The following is a 24,797-nucleotide window of genomic DNA, read 5'->3' as shown; positions in this document are numbered from 1 at the left end:
TCTTTGGAGAAATGTGTATGTAGGTCTTCTGTCCATTTCTTAATTGGGCTCTTTTGAGTTTTGATATTGAGCTCAGTTGGCCAAGAATCTGCCTGCAATGCAGGAGACCTGGGTTCGATCACTGGATTGGGAAGATTCCCTGGAGAAGGAAAAGGCTGCCCACTCCAGTATTCTTGGGTTTCCCCTGTGGCTCAGCTTCTGAAGAATTCGCCTGCAATGTGGGAGACCTGAGTTCGATCCCTGGGTTGTGAAGATCCCCTGAGAAGGGAAAGGCTACCCACTCCAGTATTGTGGCCTGGAGAATTCCATGGACTGTTATATGGAGAATTCCATGGGGTTACAAAGAGTCAAACACGACTGAGCGACGTTCACTTTCATTGAGTTGTATGAACTGTTTGTATATTTTGGAAATTAATCGCTTGTTGGTCACATTGTTTGCAAATAGTTTCTCCTAGTCTATAGGTTATCTGACATAACTTTTATATGCACAAGCAAGCCAGAAAATTCATGTGTTATTTGTTTTATTATGATGGTCTGAAACTGAACTCTCAGTATCTCGGAGGTGTGCCTGTATTTCGCCTTGCCTTATAGTTATCTTAAACATATTACTGTTTGTTTGTTTTTTATTGGAATCTAATTTCCTTTAGCAGGGTCTGCTATATTACTGACCAGATCAGTGCCTTGCACATAGTGGATGAGTTCTAGTTGTCTGACAGGCACAGCTATCTGTCATTCAAATTTGTATCTGAATTTACAGACTTACTAATATCTGTAATTCTCAACCTACATTGATAAGATGCAAAGTTCATCACCCAGGGTCCAAGCAAAACAGATCCATCTTCATTTGTAAGCTGAGATGATCAGATCCGTATAGTATCATTAGGCCTTATTTTGCTTTAGATCTCTCTTTCCCTTCAGTATTTTATTATAAAAATTTTCAAACAGTAATTATACAGTGGAAACCCATATACCAATCACCTAGATTCTCTACTTAGTATTTTATTTGCTTTGACATTTCTATCCATGCTTCTGTCCATCCATTAACTCATCTTACTTTTTGATGCATGGCAAGGTATATTGCAAATCTCAGTACACTTGACTCATGAAGTGTACTCAGTACACTTGACTCTCAGTACACTTTACTTCATCATGTATGCCATTTACTTGAGTTTAATGTTTCTGACCCACCTCCAATTTTTTAAAAAAATAAAATATTACAGATATAGATACAGCCCCTCTCAAATCCCTGCTGTCTCCCTCCTTTCTCAGAGTTCATTGTTATGTATTTCTAGTATATTTGTTTATATTCCTAAACTAAATAAACTTTTAAAACATACATAAATGGTATCTCTAATTTTCTTTGCAACTTTTTTTTTACTCAATATTTGAGTAAAAATTTGATTTGAGATTTATCCAGTTCGCATATTTACTTTCAGTGGTACCTGGTTTTGGCATTTGGCATCAGTAAAAGATGTAGACTCTGGAGTTGTTTTGTTTATTTTTGTCTGTTGAGTATATTATGATTGGAAGAACCAATAAGTTGGAAAGGGTAAAACAAAAATCACTTAAGTATTATTCTTTGATTGAACGCTATAAATTTATAAGTCGATCTGTATGTATGGATGAGAATTAACAAACATTAATTGCTGAGGTTTTTTAGCATTTAACCACTTTATCATTAATTTTGGACTGACTTTTTTATGTGGCTGTAATAATTGTACCCACATATTGAATGTAAGTGGTTGAGATATAATCCATGTGTTCATAATGCATGTCTTGGCAACCATCAGTGTTCTTTTTGGAGCTGAGTTTTTAAGAGCCAGTGCAGCATTGAGGAGGATGTTTAAAGATATCTTTTTCTATTAATATAGCACAAGAAGTAACAGATTACAATAGTTTTGACACTTTGTGCATTACTACAGACCCAAATTAAAGGGTTTACATTTGCTCCAGGATTTAACATCATTATGCTGTCAACATTTTTTCCCAATCTCACCAACACATTAGACGTTATGAATGTTTCCCTGTATATTAAGCCTCAATTGGAGTTTATTTTTTTAATTTACATTTTTATATGAATTTCATAAAAAGTATGCAACATTTCACAGGTAGTGATTATATTTCACAGTTTTTCTTTAAAAGTGGTAACTTTTGTTTCCACCTTAATGATAAAATAGTTGCAAATATATGCTAATTAATTTACCAGGTCAACAGTTGTCACCTTACCCTTTTTTCACTTCCCAATCCTCTGTAATAACACTCCTTAATAGAATTTTCTGTGATGATGGGAATGTTTTATATTTGCACTATCTGATATGAAAGCCATTAAAATGCAACTGAGGAACTGAATTTTTAACTTAATTAAAATTTAAATAGTCACATATGGCTAGAGGCTACTGTATGAGCCAGCACAGCTCTATAATCTATACCATCCCAGTAAACTGCTCTTGCAGTTACCACTTCCACACGTTTCCAAATCCCATCAATATCTTTTGTCTGTTAGCCTCTTTAATCTTTCTCTGACATTTGATTGATTGTCCTTATTTTACAAATCTTTTCCTTCATTCTCTCCTGATTCATAGTCTTCCTTATTGTCACTTTATGACTGATATTGATGTTTTTAGATGTCTGCTTTGAACTGTCTTTTCATTCTTGCAGTATACATTCTCTTAGAACTGACTTTATTCATTCAGCATTTACTGAATATCTTTACTCTATCAGATACTGGAGCGGGAAAGAACTTACCCTTTCTTCTAGGAACTCCCATGGCTTCAGCTCGCTTTAGTGCTGAAGATAAGATCTCTCTTCCTCCTCTGTTTCCTTCTCCTCAGGGCTAGACTCAGTACTCCACTTCCTTTTGACAGGTGCCTCAAATTACGTATTGGGCTTCCCTGATAGCTCAGTTGGTAAAGAATCCACCTGCAATGCAGGAGATCCTGGTTCTATTCCTGGGTCAGGAAGATCCCCTGGAGAAGGGAAGGCTCCCCAATCTAGTATTCTGGCCTGGACGATTCCATGGACTATAGAGTCCATGGGGTCACAAAGAGTTGTCGTAGGCGAATAAGTGAGTTTCACTTTAACTTCACTTGAATTACATATTAGGTACTGACCTTATCTCCCATTCCCAGTTCCCTCCCCGTTGAAATAAAACCTTCTGCCCATGAGTTTTTATATTATTATATCCATATTGCTTCTTAATTACTCTGAATTAAGCCTCTAATCTCATCTTTCTTTAACACATCATGTGACATTCATAGTTCCAGTTCTCAGGAACCCCATAGCATTGATTCCTAACCATTCTTTCCCTGATGTATCAAAAGGATCCACTTCCAGCTTCCCTCATAGTTCAGTTGACAAAGACTCTGCCTGCAATGCAGGAGACCCCAGTTTGATTCCTAGATTGGGAAGATCCACTGGAGAAGGGATAGGCTACCCACTTCAGTATTCTTGGGCTTCCCTTGTGGCTCAGCTGGTAAAGAATCCGCCTGCAATGTGGGAGACTTGGGTTCCATTCCTGGGTTGGGAAGATTCACTGGAGAAGGGAAAGGCTACCCACTCCAGTATTCTGGCCTGGAGAATTCATGGACTTTATAGTCCATGGGGTCGCAAAGAGTCGGATATGACTGAGCAACTTTCACTTTCTTCTCACTTTTTCCTGCTCGTAGATTTTTATCTGTTTGCTAATTGTTTACAGATTGAGATCTAAGCTCCTTAAAAGAAAGCTTTCCATGGCCTACTTTGAGAGTGAGCGTGCTTTAAGCTATGCCAAGCCAATTGAATTTCTCCAAAATGCTGTTTCATTTTCCTCCTCCATATTTTCCTAACACGAACTCCTCATGTTTGAAGAATTGGTTCTTGAGATGGTGAATGTGGTCTTCATATTGATTTTTTTTCAGTGTGTACATAGTTAATGTCAGTAGAAGGTGAAGGATGACTCGAGATAAAACTAAAACCAAAATAAAAGCATTAATGATACAATTTTAAATATGGTCATTGATGTTAGAAATATAATTGGATGTTAATCATTAAAGAAGTTATAATACCATTTTCTAATACTCCCTTCTCTGGACAAAGCTAGAATGTTTTTTCTTTTTCCATCATCAGCATCACTATTTTTAACATACATTAAATGGCTCCTGTAGAGCAGGCACTATACCAAGTACTCTTTATTATCTGTCCTTACAACAGCATAGTCAGGTCTGTATGTACTGAAACTGTGGCACAGAAGGTACGTAACTTTCCCTTGCTTGTTTTTCAGTTGTGTGATTCTTCTCAGTAGTCTATCAGAGTAACTTGTATTATTTTGCATTCCCACCAGCAATGACTGAGAGTTCCTACTGCTCTGCATTCTCGCCAGAAATTGTCATTGTTTGGGATTTTTAACAATTCTAATAGGTGTGTAGTGGTATCTCATTTCATCATTATTTTAATTTTCAGTACCCTTAATGACATATGAAGTTTGAACATCTTTTCATTTGCTTATTTGCTATCTAAATGTCTTTGGTGAGGTTCGGCTCTTTTGCCCATTTTTAAAATTGAGCTTTTTTTTATTACTGAGTTTTAATAATTTTTTGGTGTATTTTGGATACTAGTATTTTGTCGGATATATGCTTTGCAGTGATTTTTCTCCCAGTGTTTAACTTGTCTGTTTGTTCGTTTAACATTTTCTATCCCAGAGATATTTTTAATTTTAATGAAATCCATTTTTTCTTTCTTGGAATATACTTTTGCTGTTATCACTCGGATTTTTTTCTTCTGTTTATCTTCTAGAAGAATTATAGTTCTGTATTTTACATTTAGGTCTATAATCCATTATGAGTTAATCTCTGTCTAGATTTTGCACGTAAAATGGTCAGTTCCTCCAGCACCATTAGTTGACTAGTCTTTCTTTTTGAATTGCCCTTGCTCCCTTATCAAAGATCAGTTGCAATTTGTATGAATCTATTTTTCTGGCCTCTTTATTCTGCACAACTGATCTCTTTGTTCTTTATAATACCGTACAGTCTTGATTACTGTGGCTTTATAGTAGGTTGAGCGTCAGTTCTGTGACTTTGTTTTTTTCTTTAATACTGTGTTGACCATTCTGGGTCTTTTGCCTTTCCATATAAACTTTAGAAGCAGTTTGTCAATAATCCACAAGATTACTTGTTGCGATTTTGGTGTAGTGACTGTTGAATTTATAGATCAAGTTGGGAAGAACCGATGTCTTAACAATAGTGAGTTTTCTTATCCATGAATGTAGACTATATCTCCATTTACAAACATTTACATAGGAGATATCGCAGGCTCAGTTCCAAACCACTGTAATAAAACAGATATCATAATAAAGCAAGTCACATGAATTTTTTGGTTTTCCAATGCATATAAAAGTTATGTTTACACTGTACTATAGTCTGTTAAGTGTGCAGTGGCTGTATGTCTATAAAAAGCAGTGTGCCTGGCTTATTAAAAATACTTTATTGCTAAAAAAAAAAAAATGCTAGCCTTTAGTGAGCCTAAATCTTTTTGTTGGTGAAGGGCTTGAAATATTGTATGAATTACTAAAATGTGACACAGTTAGCAAATGCTCTTTGAAAGAGGTGCCAGTAGCCCTGCTTGGTGCAGGGTTGCCATAAACATTCAGTTTATAAAAAAACACTGCAAACAAACACTGCAAAGCACAATAAAGCAAAGTGCAATAAAATGATGTATGCTAAAATTTATATCTTCTTTGATTTATATGATTAGTGCTTGATAGTTTTTCTCATGTAGATAATGTATCTGTTTTGTTAGATTTATACTAATTTTTTCAGTGCTGTGTTGTTTTTAATTTCAAATTACAATCATTCATTTCTAGTATATAGGACAGCAATTGACATTTGTGTATTAACCTTATGTCCTACAATTTTGCTCTAATCACTTATTAGTTCCACTAATTTTTTGGTCAGTTTGGGATTTTCTACACAGCAGTGTCACCTGCAAACAAGGATTTTATTTCTCCATTCTTAATTGGTACACCTTTTCTTGTCTTATTGCGTTAGCTGTGTTCGGCACAGTGTTGAATAGTTTTTAGAGGGGATACCCTCATTTCCTGTCTTGGGAGAAGGGACATATATTTTCTTACCATGATTTAGCAGTAAGATTATTGTAGATTTTTTTTTTAATCAAGTTAAGGAAGTTCTTTATCCCTAGTTGGACAGAGAGTTTTGTTATGAATGAATGTTGGATTTTTTTCAAATGCTTTTCTGCATCTATTGCGTGATTTTTGAAGGAAATGGCAACCCACTCCAGTGTTCTTGCCTGGAGAGTCCCTGGGATTCTCCCGTCTGTGGGGTTGCACAGAGTCGGACACGACTGAAGTGACTTAGCAGCAGCAGCAGCAGCATATTGATAAGATGGATTGCATGAATTGATTTTCAGATGTTGAAACAGCCTTGCATAACTGGAGTAAATCTCACTTGGTTGTTATGTATGGTGGTGGTGGTGGTTTAATTGCTAAGTCATGTCTGACTCCTGTGACCCCATGGACTGTATCCTGACAGGCTTCTCTACCTAGGGGATTCTCCAGGCAAGAATACTGGAGTGGGTTGCCATTTCCTTCTTCAGGGTATCTTCCCAACCCAGGAATTGAACCCGGGCCTACTGCTTTGCAGGACGACTCTTTACCGACTGAGCTATGAGGGAAGCCCCAGTTGTTATGTATAATTCTTTTCATTGTATTTTGGATTTGAGAATTTTTTGGTATCTATGTTTATGAAAGATACAGGTTTGTAACTTTTCTTCCTAGTAATGTCTTTGGTTTTGGTAGTAGGGTATACCAATGTTAGGTAATTTATCAGAAAAACCACTTGGGCTTAGTGCTTTCCATTTTGGAAGTTGTTAATCGTTAATTGAATTTCTTTCATAGTAAAAGCCTATTTAGATTATGTATTTTTTCTTGTTTGAGTTTTGCTAGACTGTTTCTCAAGGAATTGGTTCATTTCATCTGATTTTTCAAGTTAGTGGGCATAGAGTTATAATATTCCCTGATTATAAATGCTTGAAAGGTGAGTAGTGGTGACCCCATTTCAATTTGATATTAATAATTTGTCTCTTTGCTCTTTTTTTCTTGGGTTACCCTGGCTAGAAGTTTATCAATTCTATTAACCTTTTCAAAGAACTAGTTTTTGGTTTTGTCGATTTTCTAATTTTCTTTCCTTAATTTCATTGATGTCTGCTATAATTTTTATTGTTTTCTTCTACTTACTCTGCATTTAATTTGCTCTTCTTTTTCTAGTGTTCTAGCTTATTACATTATTGAGTCTATATCTTCTTTTCTAACATTCATTTAATGCTGTAAAGTTTCTCTGAGCACTGTTTTTGCTGCATCTCACAAATTTTGATGTTATATTTTCAACATATTTTAAAATATCTGTTGAGACAAGTTCTTTGATTTGGGCGTTATTTATCAATAGCAGTATGCTGTTTAATGGAGCTTTCCAGGTAGCACTAGTGGTAAAGAACCTGCTTGCCAAGGCAAGAGATAGAAGAGATGCGAGTTCAATCCCTGGGTCGGGAAGATCCCCTGGAGGAGGGCATGGCAACCCACTCCAGTGTTCTTGCCTGGAGAATCCCATGGACAGGGGAGCCTGACAGGCTACAGTCCATAAGATTGCAAAGAGTTGGACACAACTGAAGCATCTTAACATGCATGCACATATGTTGTTTAATCTCCAAATATTTGCGGATTTTTCTAGCTATCTTTCTTTGGAATTTTAACTTAATTCCACTGTGGACCGAGAGCATACTTCTTTTAAATTTGCTAAGGCATGTTTTATGGCCTGAAATGTGGTCTGTCTTGATGCATGTTCCATGTGAGCTTAAGAAGAATGTGTTAAGTCCAAAACAAGTTTCACCAGATCCAAATTAACATTTCTTCAAGGGCTGAACTTACTGTGGACACTCCAAGGGAGAATCTCTTTCTTGGCCTTTTCCAGTTTCTGGAGGCTACCTGTACTCTGGCTGGTAAGGTACCTCCCTCCTCCTACCCTAAGACTATCTTTAAAAGTCATCACTGAACTTCTGTTTCTGTAATCACATTTCCTCTCTTTTTCTGCGTTTTGTTTTTAAGAACGTATGTGATTACATTTGCCTGGATAATCCAGGATAATCTCTCCTTCTCAAAATCCTTAATATAAACACACCTTCAAGGTCTCTTGTACCATGTGAGATAACATATCCATGGTTCCAGGAATTAGGATGTGAACATCTTGGCTGTGGGGTTGGAGAATGTTCTTCAGTTCACCACGGTAGTAGAGTCAGGATTTGAACTCGATATACCTGCTCTTGGAGCCACTTCTGTGCTCTTTCTGGCTTCCCTGTCACCTTCCACATCTAAATAGCTCCTTTATGGTGTATTTTACTTGTCTGTGTTTACTACGTTTACCATTAGGATGTCTCTCCTGAAACAGGACACATCCCTTTAAACCAGATGAATTCAGATCAAGGAAATTATGTGGAATCTTGAGGTATCAACAACAGAGAAAAGAACTGTTTTTGATGCCTCAGTCTTTTAAGGCTGTGTGTGTGTCTGACTTTTGCAGTTTATTCATTTACCTCCTAATATTAAAATAAACTATAAATTAAGTGTTAAGATAAGTATATGCAGATTTACCTAAATTCAAGTAGTTTCCTGTGGTTAATGGCTGTGTAATTGCTGTGATTCCACGGAACTATAATATATATGCTAAAGATGGTTGTCTGAAATGAAAATTCTAACAACTCATTTTGCCTTAAGTTTTGGATTCTCTTTTTGTGGGAACAGAGGTAAGGACTGTACATTTTAGAGGAGTTTTATATCATAATTTGTTATGCCAAATAGTCTTGCTTCAGTCACTGGACAGCATAATTAATAGTAAAATATTTTGGTAGTTTATCACGTCCTTTTATTCCTAGAAGCACTTTATGAGCCTTCAGCTATTAACACAACTATAGTCAGATACTGTGTGAAACCAAATTTAGATAGTGTTTTCATTATGCTGGCAAATTTAACTGTATTTCTGTGCAGTGTATGTGAGCCCCACCCAAACTTTAACCTGTTTCCATTTTGATGAGGTCCAATCAGGAGAAAAAGCAACAACAAAAAATCTTCCTGTGTGGCCTGTAGATACCAAGTCTGAAGATTATTAATACATTTCCAGCTTGGGACCATAAGCAAACAAACTCTTCCACAGATAACTACACCCTTCCTGTTTGGGATTGAGTTTACTGTGGAACAGATTTCGGAAATATGTTTCTGACCGTTGTGAATTTTATTTATAAAACTTTGGAGGGTGAGGTCCTTCCTTTACAAAAAACTAATGATTTCCTGTCTAATGCCCAACCAGTGCATTTTAAGCAGTCTTTTTAGAAAGTTTACCCTGTGGTACAGAATTACATTGCTTTGGGAAGTTCTGATTGTTCTTGTCAGCTAATGTACAAAAATTTGTCTTTTCAATAAATAATTCAAAAAGGACTTACAATTAAAAAATAAAACACGGCCTTTAAATGCTTTTATTGTCTCCAGAGTGAGACTAGTTTGCAGTTTAAATAAATGCATGAACACATTTTAAATACGGTTTTACTTTTGATATGCAAATCTGTACTACATTTATGTTCTGTAAATATGCTAAATGAGAAGTTACAGTTATAGGTAAAACAGCAGATTTACATTAAAGAATTTGCAGGTTAATTCACAGTGTAACCTTATCCTCATCTAGTACATCTGCTATAAAGAAGCCTATAAAATTTAGGCCACCCACAAAGTGGTCTGCTGAGGCCAATGATTGGTGTCAGAATGCTGTTATTATGTGGGTTGACTGGTTTGGTAAGGAATTTACCTCCACTAAGACTGTAAAAAACATCATGGTTCTGACTTCCCCCATGGGGACTGCATTGGCTTGACTTAGGTTAGATACTCTGTGTTTGTTAGACCAGTTACTGTGCTCCATTGCCTTGACATCCTATGTAATATTATGCGGATGGTATACTGTTTCCTAAGTTGGTTTATTAGTCAGTAATATTAATTCTGGGTCATGTAAACCTTGAGATAAACTGGAATAAACATTTGGTTTAAATAGTCGAATTAAATGTAATGCCTATTAGGGGTAAATTTCGTTCACTATTCAGAAAAAATGTGTGTGTGTGTTTTAGTGTTGAGATGGAGAAGGCAAACTGAGGAGTTTATATATTTTAATTTCTGGGTCATTTGAAGAACTTATTCTTTGGGGCTTCTGAATTATTTTCAAGAGCATGGAAATGAATTTAGTATAATTTTGCCACCTAGTACTGAGAGTCAAAAACAAATATTCTTCTTTAAATAGCTATTTTAAGGGATAAAAAAAATATTGCAGACATTTAAAAATACAGCAGCAATCACCATGACTAGCAGTGATCATTTGAGCAATGAGAACTGTCATGAATGAAGCAATGTCTCAAATCACTTCTAAGGTTTTAAAAAGTGAATAAAATTCTTTTTGAGAGAATGAACATATAGATTGTTTTTGTTAAATTTGGGAAACTTAAAACAGTACTTTTAAATCAGATAATTTGTATATAATTTTCATGGAGACTTAACTAATTTTTCTTTAAATATATGAATTTACAGAGTATGAAAAATAGCATAGAAATCTAAAATGCATTTTGTGACTGCAAACTAAGGAAGTAACATTTAGTATGGAGAAAATTTAGCAGTTTTTAGACAGGAAATAATATTTGATTGCCATTGGTAAAAATTATACATACATATTAAAATAAAATATTAAAATATATACATTAAAGTAGAAAGTATAGACATGTATATGTGCATATACTATATATACATCTTTGTGTATACATGTGTATGCATGAACATGTGTGTGTATAACATACTGTTTTGATCTGAACTCTGCCTTGGTGATTTTAATTATGGTCAAATATTTATAACTTGAAAAGCTTTTTTCAAATAAATACTTTCAGCCTTCTTATAGTTGTTTGTTGTATACTAAACAGAATTTTGAATCTATCATCCAGTCATGATTCAAAAAAATAATCAGAAGTTAGGGGCTTGTAATCTTATTTCTTCCAAACAAGTAAATGAATAAAGCTATCAGCATGTCTTACCTAGCTGGCATTTGCTCTTAATTCTTCTCACTTCTCATCTCATATCCTATTTGTAGACTGCATCATGCTTGACGAATGCTGTGCCTAACTTCCATAGTCAGTGATGTGGTCTATCAGCGCTTCTCTACTCATCCAACTTGCCAGCAAATCTGAGAGACAGTGGTTTAAATGGCCTTTGGCAGTAGTGTTTACTCAGAGCAAGAGAGGTTTTGTGTCTCCCTGTTAGGTTTCAGTATCATAATTTTGTTGACTGAATCAGCTCAGTGTTTGGCTAATTATTCTTAGTAACCACAGTGTATTTATCTTTCTAGGTTTACCGACAAGACTGTGAAACTTTTGGGATGGTTGTGAAAATGCTGATTGAAAAAGATCCTTCGCTAGAAAAGTCTATACAGTTTGCATTGAGACAGAATTTACATGAAATCGGTGAGCGGTGTGTTGAAGAACTCAAGCATTTTATTGCAGAGTATGACACCTCTAGTCAAGATTTTGGAGAGCCGTTTTAGATTGCTTTCTCAGGCAAAAAGAAATTTCTAGATTTTTTTCCCCCTGGATTGTGTAAATCCTTAATATATGGAATTTTTGTGAAGAGAAATACTTTATGATAGTTGACCATATTTCCAATATCAAATAAACATCTAAAATAGTCTAAGATATTTTAATTAGAATTTTTTTATCTACATGTAGAGCCTTCTAATCCATACTTATCTTTTTTTTTCCCCCATCCTAAAACAATGGGTCAATTAATTTTTCAAGCTTTCTTGAAAATGCAGTCCAAGATTTCTGTACTTACAGGACATGTCCTATAGTCTTCCATTGTTACGTGATCATTTATTTGGTCACACTAGTGTAATTTATAGGTTAGAGTACATTCCACTTAAACATTTGTAGACTTTTTGCATTTCATAGTCAGTGATACCATGTGAAAATGTTATAGTTCTGAGTTGTGTTTTATTGACTTGTTGCTTGCTTACCTTAGGCTTTGTAACTTTCAATACGTTTAAGTATATTCAAATAAACTTAATACTTTGGTATCTTAGGGAATATTTGCTTTAAGGATAATTCTCATTGTGATAAAATAGAGCATTTAAACCTCTAAAAGACACCTCATAATAAAATCCTGTTTATCAAGTAAATGAACTCAATGTCTTCTGTTAAAATAATCCTGAAATGCCTGACTAGTCTCACTGATGTGTGAGTCTTAAATTATCACATAGAAGACTAACAGAAGGGAAAATTGGAGATGAAAGATGAGGCCTATTTTAAAATTGAGATTTCTCTCTCACAAAAGAGAAAAATTTAGAATATGGGGAAGTAGTGGAGTTCATTTTATCTGTAGGCCCATAGTCCCTGTCTCAAGAAAGAATGTGATCGGTAACATATCCATAATAAAACACATTATGCCTTTGTTAATCTCTGTTTGTAATCCAACAAACTCTGGTTCTGCTGTCCCTTTTAGGGGTTCATAATGGCAACCCACTCCAGTGTTCTTGCCTGGAGAATCCCAGGGATGGGGAAGCCTGGTGGGCTGCCGTCTATGGGGTCGCACAGAGTCAGAGACGACTGAAGCGACTTAGCAGCAGCAGCAGCAGCAGCCCTCTACAAGTGTTTTTGAATGAAACAAAGAGCAGGCAGTAAGCCTAGCACATCTACCCTTCACCAAGCAGCCTGTGTAAACAATCCTTCATGAGCGAGCCATCCAAATCACGGGTTACTTAATCTAACTGGGACAGTTAGTGTATTCCGCTCATTTCCTGATCACTTCCAGCTGCCCGGTGGCATTTAGCCAAAATATGTAATTTTGTGGCATGTGTTTGGAAACTTTAAAAAATATTTGTTATTACTACCCAATTTCATTATCCTTCCATTCTTTTTCCATTCCACTCTCTTCTCAGTTGAATTTTGGCATTATTTTTAGTGGCCTCTATTGACTATATCTAAAGAGCTATACCAGAGTAGATAAAAATTCTATTAAAAGTAGAAATAGCAGTATAAATAATTTTAGTGGATCCTGTAATGTGTGCCTCAAAATATGCATTATGCCACTTCACAAATTAAAAAACTAATTGAAGGCAACAAGTTATTAAGTTTCCTATATGAGATCACCTTGAATTTAGATATTGTACATAAGCCAAAACTAAACCCTATGTATCATCTTTGGTATTCTTCCCTAATGTGAAAAGTGGTTTAATCTGTTATCCACATTTGAAAGACTAAGAAAGTACTGATTTGTTTCTAACGCCCATTTTTTCTTCTTAAATATTTTAATTCCAGGATTCATTTCCTCAAGTCAAGATGTCACAAGTTTAAAAATAAAACTTGAGACTCAACTACCTTGAGACAAAGGAGTTGTTTACTTTGTTGAAATTCATTAAACTAGTGAAACTGTACTCACAGATCCGTTTAAATATAGGTTCAGTGGATAGTTTCTTTCCCCCTTTCCCCAAATTACATTCAACATTTCAAGCTGTTTATAACTTGCCATCAGCATTATTCGCGTGGGCTTGTCAGTGTTAAATCTGTTTTATTTTTAAAGCTTTTTAAAGTTTTATGTTAGGATAGATGAATTCAGATACATGCCAGGGTATGTATGTTGCAAATGTTCTTGATTAAAGAAATTTGTTTGTAAATTATCCATTGTTTTTGAATATGCCCAATTGATGTGATAAAAGTTTTGTCTTACCATAAAGCCTTGATGATCAACAGCGAGAAAGCAGATATTGTGAAATTTTTGTGAACTTTAAAAGTGCAAAATAAAGCAACCAGTTTTAAATAATTAGATCGTTTCTTTTTTTACAAAACAAAAAAACTGGCTTAAAGTGTTTTGCTTAAATGTAGATTTTTATTGCTCTCTACTGCAAGATTGCTTCTGAGTGTTCAGTTCACCTACTCAGCAGCAGGACTGAGGATGTTTGAGGGTTGAGGAACTATATTAACTTTGGTGACTTGGGGAATCTGTGTCTGAGAAGGCAGTTAATGAGGGAAGATTGAGCACCGAGTCACGTGCCTGTGTGCTAAGTCGCTTCAGTCATGTCTGACTCTGTGCAGCCCTGAGAACTGTAACCCATCAATCAGGCTCCCCTGCCCGTAGGATTTTCATAGGGGTCAAATCTGTGTCTCTTCCATATCCTGCATTGGCAAGTGGGTTCTTCACCACTGTGCCACCTGGGAACCCCATTGAGCATACAGTAGTGCTCAATAATTGTGTAATTATGAATCTGAGTTTCAGAGAAGTACAGGATTAAAATCCTACAGCTTTATAGTAATCTCTGGAGTACAGGAAACGTGTTGTCTTTGACCCTGGTTCCCAGCATAGCTTGGAAAGTTGTAGGTCCTCCTATTTTCTGTGCTTCACAAAGGAAGTGACATTTGATCTCTGGGTCTTATTCAGGGAGAGAAGGGAAAGTATTGGAAGTTCAGGTTGGGGAAGACAATAGGGGATTAATGTAAGAAATGGTAGATTGAGAGCAGGAATATGAAGGGCTTTGAATCCTTTCTCTCCTACTTAAGATTTTTAAATAGTTACCTTTGTATCCATATTTATTCTTGCCATAACCATTGATTTCTCATAGCCCCTCTGCCGCTTGCCAGCCCTGAGCCAGTTTATAGACCCATAACCTCATCGCCTCAAGGGCAGGCCAGATCCCCTGAAGAAAGGACTCATGCTATACTGCAGCTTCACTTCACACCTTCTAAAGGGATCCTAAAGTCAAAGGAAAGCTCTGACAGTTTTTTGGCAACAACTTTGAAGACGGTGATCTGGTCATTCCTGAAGTATTCATGGTGGGCAGTATGCAGCCAGCCACCCACGTGGCATTACATCTGTCACCCTGCTAAGGCTGGCATCTGCAACTCCAGTGAGCAATGGCCACACTCCTCTTGTCAGACTAAGGTTTGGGGTTAGCATTTCCTTCCTGCCAGTTCTCTCAAGAGCACTGATGTCACCCAATTCCGAGAGAGAGAAAAAGGGTGGGGCAGGAGTGGCTGGTAACTAATGTACAGTGAGCAGAATCTGTTCTTCCCTTTGCCCATGGTAATGGAATTGAAATTGAGTCAGATGACTGCCTAATTAGGACTATGTTTTCTGTGTCCCTCTTGTCACAGGTGTAATCAAGTGACTTCTCTCCGGGGCTGGGACTGTTAGGACACTGGATGTAACTCCTTCATGTTCTCTCTTATCCCCTCCCTAAAGTAACAGGAATAGCAGCCCAGCCTTAATTTGTTGCAGAGCCACAAGACAGGAGATGCCTGGATCCCTGGGTGACCACATGGAGTACTGGACTGTCATGTAAAAAAGGAGTTAATGTCTATTGTTTAAGCCACATTATTGGTTTTGGGTTAGCAGTCACCTTTTCCTCAAACTAATAGAAATGATATTTGAGGGTAGCTTTGCTGAAGTTCGCCTTCAGTAGGCTGTACCGGTTCTGCGTTTCCATCCTACAGTAATAATTAATTAATCGTGGAGTAATGGGGACTGAGTTTACTTCAAGTTGTATTTAAAATGTCACTTGGTGACATATTGCTAAGGCTATATGCAGATTTGTATAGCAGTAGGGACATCCTGCTTTTTATAGCATGTTGTTTTTTGAGCTCTGCCCCCATAGATGAATGGTGTTCTAATGTTAGACCATTGTCACTGAAGTTTTAACTTTTGAGGGGGATGTTTTTTAAATTATCTTTTTAGAGGTAACTGATGTATAACATATGTTTCATGTGTGCAAACTTCTATCCCTACTTCTGTGTACTCTACAGTGTGCTCACCACCAAAACTTTAGTTTCCGTCCATTATCATTGAGAAACCTATATGCAGGTCAGGAGGCAACAGTTAGAACTGGACATGGAACAACAGACTGGTTCCAAATAGGAAAAGGAGTGCGTCAAGGCTGTATATTGTCACCCTGCTTATTTAACTTCTATGCAGAATACATCATGAGAAACACTGGGCTGGAAGAAGCACAAGCTGGAATCAAGATTGCCGGGAGAAATATCAATAACCTCAGATATGCAGATGATACCACCCTTATGGCAGAAAGTGAAGAGCAACTAAAAAGCCTCTTGATGAAAGTGAAAGAGGAGAGTGAAAAAGTTGGCTTAAAACTTAACATTCAGAAAAGTAAGATCATGGCATCTGGTCCCATCACTTCATGGCAAATAGATGGGGAAACAGTGGCAGACTTTATCTTTTTGGGCTCCAGAATCACTGCAGATGGTGATTGCAGCCATGAAATTAAAAGACGCTTACTCCTTGGAAGAAAAGTTATGACCAACCTAGATAGCATATTCAAAAGCAGAGACATTACTTTGCCATCAAAGGTCCGTTTAGTCAAGGCTATGGTTTTTCCAGTGGTCACGTATGGATGTGAGAGCTGGACTATGAAGAAGGCTGAGTGCCGAAGAATTGATGCTTTTGAACTGTGGTGTTGGAGAAGACTCTTGAGAGTCCCTTGGACTGCAAGGAGATCCAACCCGTCCATTCTGAAGGAGATCAGCCCTGGGATTTCTTTGGAAGGGATGATGCTAAAGCTGAAACTCCAGTACTTTGGCCACCTCATGCGAAGAGGTGACTCATGGGAAAAGACTCTGATGGAGAGATTGGGGGCAGGAGGAGAAGGGGACGACAGAGGATGAGATGGCTGGATGGCATCACTGACTCAATGGATGTGAGTCTGAGTGAACTCCGGGAGTTGGTGATGGACAGGGAGGCCTTGGCGTGTTGCGATTCATGGGGTCGTAAAGAGTCGGACATGACTGAGTGACTGAACTGAACCATACAGTAATACAGTGGCCTGCCCTGGTAGCTCAGCTAGTAAAGAATGTACCTACAATGTGGGAGACCTGGGTTCGAGCCCTGGGTCAGGAAGATCCCCTGGAGGAGATCATGGCCACTCCAGTATTCCTCCCTGGAGAATTCCATGGACAGAGGAGCCTGGCGGGCTACAGTCCATGGGGTCGTGAAGAGTTAGACATGACTGAGTGACTTAACACAGCACAAAATAGAAAATAACCACGCTTATAGACACTTGCTAAAAGAGGACACCTGAGGTCTTTCTCCACTGCCTAGGCTGCTCCTGTATGGTCATTTTTTTCTGGTTAGAACAGGTGTGAGACGGGGAGGAAGAAAGCACAGAGTGATCCTGGCCAGCTGGCATGTGACCTTCAGGACCTCACTCTCTGGGAAGCCTGCTCCTGGCCCAGGGCTCTGTTCCTGGGGCTCCTGCTGGTGCCTCCTCTCAGGCTTTCTGGCTGAATCCCTGCTGTTGTCCCTGAGGGCAGTGAGGGTTCGCTGAGAGGGTGAGGGTCCAGCAGCCAGAAATAGTGTGCTGTCCCTGCATCCGTCTGATGGGAAGAGGCCCACCCTTCATGACCAAGCTCTCAGGAAGACACACTGGCCAAATGGCTTCAGTGCCCTCAAGCAGACCCGGCGCCAGCGCCTGGGATGATCACACCCTCTGCTTGCCCAAGGCTGCTGAGGCCAGACCGGGGTCAGCCCCAGAGGCTGGGGCTATGTGGGAACGTTTGTATGTGTGATAGAGTGTGGAGGGCTGGGGTGGGGAGGAGAGAGGTGACAGTCCAGCAGAACCACAGCTCAGCAGGCCAAGGGATGTTTTGTGGTCAAGTGTTCAATTTCCCTTTCCTTTACTGGACTGGCCACGACACAACCTTAGCTGTGATGTGGGCTCATGCAGGGTGGCCTTCCACCACCACAGAGGGTGGGGATGGGTGTGGCTCTCAACACTGCAGGGCTTCCTCAACTGAGAGAGGGGTTCATGTGTGAGAGTCACCTTTCCTTTCCAACACAGGAGCAACCTGGTCCACCCCAGGGGCCAACATCTCATTCCCTGGGGCAGCTTGACCTCTGCAAAGCCTACAGGGCCTGCCCCCATCCTCAGGTGCGAATGTTGAGTGAGAGTGACGCCCTGCAAGTGTGGGTAGGGGCATGGAATTGGTCCCCACCTTGTAGGAACTTCACATTTAAAAAACTTTGTATTCGTTACTTCTGTAGAGTAGAATCAAGTGTAACATCAGATGTGGCTTAAAGTACATTCCAGTTTAATATATTAAATATAGGATTCAGAGAAGCACTGTTTTTCATTTATTTCACTATCTGAACCACATTAGAAGGACCATTCTAGTGTTTTTAGATTCACAAACACTTTCACATGTTGTAAGCCAATGAGTATTTTTTTCTCACTTTACAATTAAGGGCTTGCCTAAGGTCATATGGCTGGAAGGGACAGAGTCAGTGTTTTACCCATATCTTTCAACTTTAAACTTAGTGTTCTTGAAAGAAGTGGAAGTTTAGTGGTCATTCAGAACTAGGTTCCAGTGCTGACTCCAGGACACACTAGCTGTTAGTAGGTACACTACAGTGTAATATGTTTGTGATGGGCAATATATAAAAATAACTTATAAAAAACTTTTGATAAAATCCTTGCTCAGTAGCTTTTCACCTATACTCAGTCACTACTACCGTCTATGTTGGTTTCTATGACTTCTGCTTTGGAGTTAATTTAGAAAACCTCTTACAGGTTCATAAGACATGGTTAAGGGGCAGGTAGGGTTACAGCCCCCACAGGTACCACATAGCCTGGAGTTCAGCTCTTTGGTGTGGTACCTGGACCCACAGTGATTTGAGAAGAGCCATTTAAGTGGAATAAACCTGGTACTTCAACTCTCCTATACTGGGAGCCAACATTAATTAAACATAGTTAACACTTTTTCAGCTTTGCTTACAACATGTTCAGAGATTCCATACTGCTACTAACTGCACTGTAGGAAAAAAAAAAACTTTTATCTTGGTTACAATGCGAAGGAGGAAAATGTCTTGTTTTCCATTTCTCTATGCCATTTCCAGATTACCTACTTAAAGGAAAAAGCCAACTTGAAGCATATGCACCTAGAGGGAGACAACCACCGCCAAACTTCATGCCCACTCAGAGTCCCAAGCATTAAAACCTAGAAAAGCACCAACCTTCTTTAAAGCTACCAACTCCCATGAGCCATGGCCTCTGGAAGGATCATCCTTTCAGCAATCTTTGCCAAGTATGTTGGTAAATGAAGAGTCAGAAAAGGGAAATGACACTTTATGCTGAGTGGCGTGACTTGTCTGCTGGCTGACCCAATAAATTCAATTTGGTCTTCACAGAATACCAAAGCTGAAAGGAAGCCTTTGGAATGGTTGAGTACCTCTCATTTTACAGAAATGGAAACTCGGCCACAGCACTCAAACCACCTGAGATAATGAGAGAGGGGAGTCTCCTAACCCACATCCCCTGAATTCTAGAGTCCAGTGTGCTTTGCATCTCTCCATCATCAACTTCATGGCAGGTTTATATTAGACTAGTAATCACTTTTTCCAACATCAGTTGCTTTTAGTTTGTTCACCTAAAAATGCGATAACAAGTATTAGCACTTAGGAGAACTAGTTTCATATTCTTCCTGGTACTGTTTATGTTGTCTGGAATCAAGTGCTTCTGGAGAATGCTCTGCAAGTTCCTTCTCAAGTTGCCGTAACAGCACCTGTGCACATACGGCAGCGGGGATGTGAAATTTCTTTTGTAAAAAGAAGAGTTGAGGTTAAAATTGATCTCTCAAATGGGAATCTGACCAGGTGGCTTGGTATGTTCAAACAAGAAGACTGGCTGTAATCTTGCAAGCAAGTCTCTATACACATACCCCATGTCTTACCTTTCCTCTACACTTCCTTTGTAAGCTGTGAAAGCCACCGTTCACCTTTCTTCCCCTAGTAAAGTCACTGCTATGATTTTGGCATAGAGATGCCAGAGCTCAGAGATGCAAAATTCAATTGCTCCTGCTTATTTCTCCAGTGAGCCTGGAAGCCTTCCTCATGTGCTTTGAGAGCGAGCAGAAAACCCATGTGACTGTTCAGGAGCATGCCTTGTTAGAAAGTTCCAAAGCACAGCTAGAGAATCTAACTAGGCAATTTTCTCATTTGAGAAATTAAAAAGGCCTTTTTAATAATTGTGTTGCTAACATTAAATTTGATAATAAGGCTTTTAGTGGAATTTTTTAAAATCCCAGTAATTTTTCTTCCTTGAACATAAAAAAAAAAAGTCACATCCTTCTGTAAATAGTAATTAGTTGTGCCTCCTCTAGACAGCTCTAAGGGATGACTTCAAGGGCTTACATTTATAACCCATGCGCTGATGGCAGGTTCATTTTGTTCAGAGGGCTTCAGAAATGTTTGAATTAGTTGCTAGCATTGAGAAGGTGGGAGACGTTTTACCAAAGTTCAAGTTCCTGGTTGCTTTTAGAAAGACTGACGTTCTAGCACTGCTTCTCTTGTCCGCGGCAGCAGTCGAGTGTGCCACAGGAGGGAGCGGCGGTCAGCCGAAGCCTGCCTACACCATGTCGACAGTCCCGCGCACTGGACCCTCGGCACTCCCGCAGCACCTCCACGCCTGTTCTTACTTGCCTGGCCCGTCACCCAAGGGCCACAGAGGGCAGGGCCACGCGCCACACATGGACACCTAGCAGTCTTTGGTGCTCATTCCAATTTTACTTCTGTCTTACAGTGGCTTATGCTTTGTATCTAAAGTGAGTGCTCTGCTCAGTTGTGCACAACTCTTTGAGACCCTGTGGACTGGGGCCCACCAAGTTCCTCGGTCCATGGAATTCTCCAGGCAAGAATACTAGAGTGGGTAGCCATTTCCCCCTCCAGGGGATCTTCCTAACCCAGGGATCGAACCCACATCTCCTCCACTGGCAGGTGGATCCCTTACCACTAGCACCACCAGACAGCAAATCTCTCCTTGCACTTCTCATACTTATTTAATGCAGGAACTGGAAAGCTGAGTGTCAAGAATATCAAGCACATACACAAGGTGAGTCATTCTCTCTTGCTGAGTACTGAAAGCAGTTCCCATTGACTTATCAGCATCCCTCCACGGGCTGTGTGTGCTCCAGTTTGGTCTGAAGTGAGGAAAAATGCAATCATTGCGGTTCTGCTTCACCCATGTTGAGAACAGAGGCAGTGTTTTAGTATTTGACACTTATCTTGGGGCTAGAGTTTAAGAGTTTTGTGATGGACCAAACATTTTGTTAATGAAATCTATGAACACCTTTTAGCAAATGTAGGTCTAGTTTTCTAGCCTAATTATTTACAGGACTGCAGGGCAGCTGCCTCTCTTCCTTTGTAGACAGTCTTCTTTGTTATTGCTATCAACCAAGATTTAAAAGCTTTAAAGCTTACATTATTATTGTGAATAAATATTTCTGCATTTCCTTAAATCTTTGGCAGTCCTTATGTAAGGAAATGAAGAAACGAATGGGGTGATTACTACGAGAAGGAAAAGCAACTAGGACTTGAAAACTACTGACAGTGACTTCAGCTTATACCTGCCTTTCTCCAGGCCAAGTAAGGCTGAGTATTTCATTATCCATCCTTTCAAGGCAAAGGTCTTTTCTAAAAGGAGGCCCACTGTTTGCAGCAAAGGTTCTGAAAAAAAATCTTCAAAATCTGGAAACCTGCTCCTCTGTCATGTGAGATCATGAGGGAATAGGCACTTGCATTGTAAATGAGGATCAGGAGATTGCCTTCTTGAGGAAAACTGGTAACGGCCATCAAAATTATAAATGCATAACCTCTCTCCCAGTAACCATGCTACTCAGAATTTATGTGCATATGTGCCAATGAAGGATAAAGTGTCTATGAGAAAACTGAAGCCCACCACCAAGGGACTGGTGAAATAAATTACAGTATATCCAAAAGTAGACTGTTATGAAGTCATTGCAAGAACAGAGTGAGGTAGACCTATACACACTAAGGGGGAATTATCCACGTGTAAAGTGAGAAAAACAAGTCTTAGCTGGTCTAGTTTCCTGCCATTTTAAAAAGCTCCATTAATGTAAATATGCTTTGAACAGCTGAAGAATGCACAACTAATGGGTAACAGTGGTTACCTCTAAGGAGGGGAACCAAGGGAAGCAGAGTGGAAAGGAGATACTTCATGTCTTTCGCCTTTTTTTAAACCATGTGCATGCATTTTCTTTGCAATGCTGTTTTAAAAATGAACAGAACAGGGAGATGATAATGAAGTTATTGAGAAAAGAGCTCTCCCCATTGGTGTATTTCTGAAGGGCTCTGTCTAGCCTGGATACCAAGCCTTGCCCTATGCAGGGGTGAGTACAGGGGATGCTGTTGACCGCTGGTTTTCCTACTGGGTTCAGGTCTGCCCTCCCAGGGCCCAACAGCTTTTCCCACACCAGCACCTGTGGGCAGCTCTGCCTCTATGCCTCAAGTACTATTTGCACAAGCTAGCAGGGCAAGTGGTCGTGCAGGAGTCAAATGTTGGTCTGTTAATGGTAGAACAGCAAGGCTAGTCAAAGGAGCAAAATGAACATGATCTGGATGTGTTCGAAGAGATCTTGTTCAGAAAGGTCGTTTGTTATTGATTAAGCATTTATGAAATACCTTCCTAAAGGTCTGAATACCACTAGGACACTAAGTTAGGACTGAAACATGTGCAAGAATGACCCACATTGAAGTACTAGCTTGTCAGTTCAAATCCAATGTAATTCCCCCTTGAAACAGAACCCCAGATTAAGTAGACAGCAGCACAGAATCCTCTAATTTAAAGATTTTAAAAGAAAAACATAACCAGAAGGGCTGGTTTTCAAAATTGCTGTTAAAGGCCAACAAATTAGCTGGAAGGGAGGGGTGAAAAGGAATCAACCTACAAAGCACTCTGCCACAGAGAGCAGATCCTTGTAGTTTTTTGGTCTCTTTCCTTGAGATAATCACTACCTTGCTGAAAACGGGAAAGGCACCCCCTGCCATCCCCAAGGGGAAAAAAATATTCACCCAAACAGCTTCTCCTTGTTTTTAACCATATATTCCAGGGGTATGTGTGGGGAGATTTTTTTTTGTTTGTTTTTACATTTATACAGTTTACATTGCTTGACCCATAAATAACACTTGTAAGATTAATAGGGCCATAGTTTTAAAGAGTATTTACATAGCCCCACCATGCATACAGAGCCTTTTTAATATTGGAAAATTGAAAAAAAGAAAGAACTTTCCATCACTAGGCAATATAAATTTGACCATCTAAACTTATAAACCCTGACTAAGATACAAGCAATCATTTCATCCATAAATGCTGTTTCTGGTTCCCTAACAAATCTAGCACTGCAGTGTAACAAACATCTTACATTTCAGGGATATAAAAATATCAGCTTTAAAATCTGAACTGTACAGTATGTACATTAATATTTGCACCGTTAAATTAGGAATACACTTAAGTCTATGAAATACTACATTATAAATAGCAATGTTCTTTTCGATCTGTAGCTGGAGCTAATATAATGTTTACCTGGCTAATAAGGGCTGGAAGGGGATGAGGTGGCCTTGCACAATGGGACGCACAGTGTTGGCTGGGTCACATGACTACGTGCATGCCACACAACTGGACAGACTGTCAGGACCTGGTCAACCTGGTGCAGACAAACGACAAACACTATTGCTTGACAAAGGTGGCTCAAGTTCTCCATTGTCTAAAAAATCAACACCCCCATCCAATCACCTCTCAACAACTTCCTGCAGATCTCTTGAGGTTTGGAGACCAAAGCAACTGTTTCAAATTGTGATGCACCCAAGAGACACAAAAGGTCATGTCTACCTGGCACCATCCAAGGAGGGTAAGTGGAGAAATCACACCTTCCAAAGGTTAATCTGACACTGTAAACAGCAGTCGGGGTCTCATTTACATGGGCAAAGCACTTGAATCTATTTTAGCAACTTTCCTATGGAAGAAAAAAGATATGATTTAAGATGGTTAATGGCTAAGTTTAAATACAATCTCCGCAGCTACTACATTAAGAAATAATACAGTTTTTGCCCTTGTGTCCCTTTTTCTTCTTGGATTTAGTTGTCCTCTGACCAAACTGAGGAGTGGGGAGTGCAGAAGTCGGACTAGAAAGGTCGTCTGTGTAGTAGGCGTATCTCTGCGGCCGGGGCTGAGGAATTGGTTGTCCAAGAAAATACCCTTCTTCTTCTGAGTCAGAGGAGGAGGAGGTGGAGGAGGAGCACCAGGAGTCGTCGTCCTCCCCATAGAGGCCTAGAAATCGAGGCCCTCCCGGGTTCTGCAGGGCGTAGTCAGAAGTGGCATGGGTGTACTGCCCATAGAGGTCAGCGTTCTGGATGTAGGCCTGGATCTCCCGGGCACTCTTATTCTGGATAAATTTTTCGTAGTTATCGGGGGTGTAGAGCCGCAGCCTGTCCTTGGGAGAGTATTTTCTTTCTGTGACAAGGTTCAGGGCATTGTCTGAGCGGGACTTCCTACTTCTCCTGCGGCGATGGTGATGTGACCTGGGTCCCCTCTCTTCAAAATGGTACACCCGTCTCCGAGTTCTCTCACTCATGGGCGGCTGCCGAATTTCGATGTTCTCGTAGCTTCCGTTGTCGATGACATCATCTGAAAACTTGACTTGCTGTGGCCTGGACTGAGACTTGGACCTTCGGAGCACTGGCAGGTGAACTGATTTCTCCTCGGGCAGGACTTTTTCTGGACACAACTCTGAACTGAGACTCTTCAAGGACTCCGTGCTCCTGTGCAGCATGGAAGAGTTCAGAGTCCCCATATTGCTCATTTTCTCACAATCTTCTGTCTCTATTTCCTCAAAGTTTTGCAGAGAATACAACGATGGCCTCGGCTTGCTTTCTCCATCCACCGAAGCCC

The 24,797-nt window shown here is 39.3% G+C and overlaps 2 protein-coding genes across 19 annotated transcripts in view; one reads left to right on the top strand and one right to left on the bottom strand.

The window, feature by feature from the left end:
- The window catches only part of PPHLN1 (periphilin 1), a 167,900-nt gene extending 154,027 nt beyond the window's left edge, over positions 1-13,873 (top strand). For 12 of the 13 annotated variants that reach the window (XM_005680154.3, XM_018047912.1, XM_005680150.3 and 9 more), the window contains one exon: positions 11,409-13,873. In XM_005680154.3, the coding sequence (XP_005680211.1) occupies positions 11,409-11,603 (195 nt within the window). In that variant the 3' untranslated portion in view covers positions 11,604-13,873. The remainder of the gene's footprint in view (positions 1-11,408) is intronic. The other variant, XM_018047911.1, reaches the window with a different exon arrangement.
- PRICKLE1 (prickle planar cell polarity protein 1) overlaps positions 22,506-24,797 on the bottom strand; it is a 113,779-nt gene continuing 111,487 nt past the window's right edge. For all 6 annotated transcript variants that reach the window (XM_018047905.1, XM_018047906.1, XM_018047907.1 and 3 more), the window contains one exon: positions 22,506-24,797. In XM_018047905.1, coding sequence (XP_017903394.1) covers positions 23,935-24,797 — 863 coding nt within the window. In that variant the 3' untranslated portion in view covers positions 22,506-23,934.

Source organism: Capra hircus, chromosome 5 (assembly GCF_001704415.2).
Source record: "Capra hircus breed San Clemente chromosome 5, ASM170441v1, whole genome shotgun sequence".
Lineage (NCBI taxonomy): Eukaryota > Metazoa > Chordata > Mammalia > Artiodactyla > Bovidae > Capra > Capra hircus.
The sequence above is the reverse complement of the archived record's forward strand: the minus strand, read 5'-3'. Positions and strand labels throughout refer to the sequence as shown.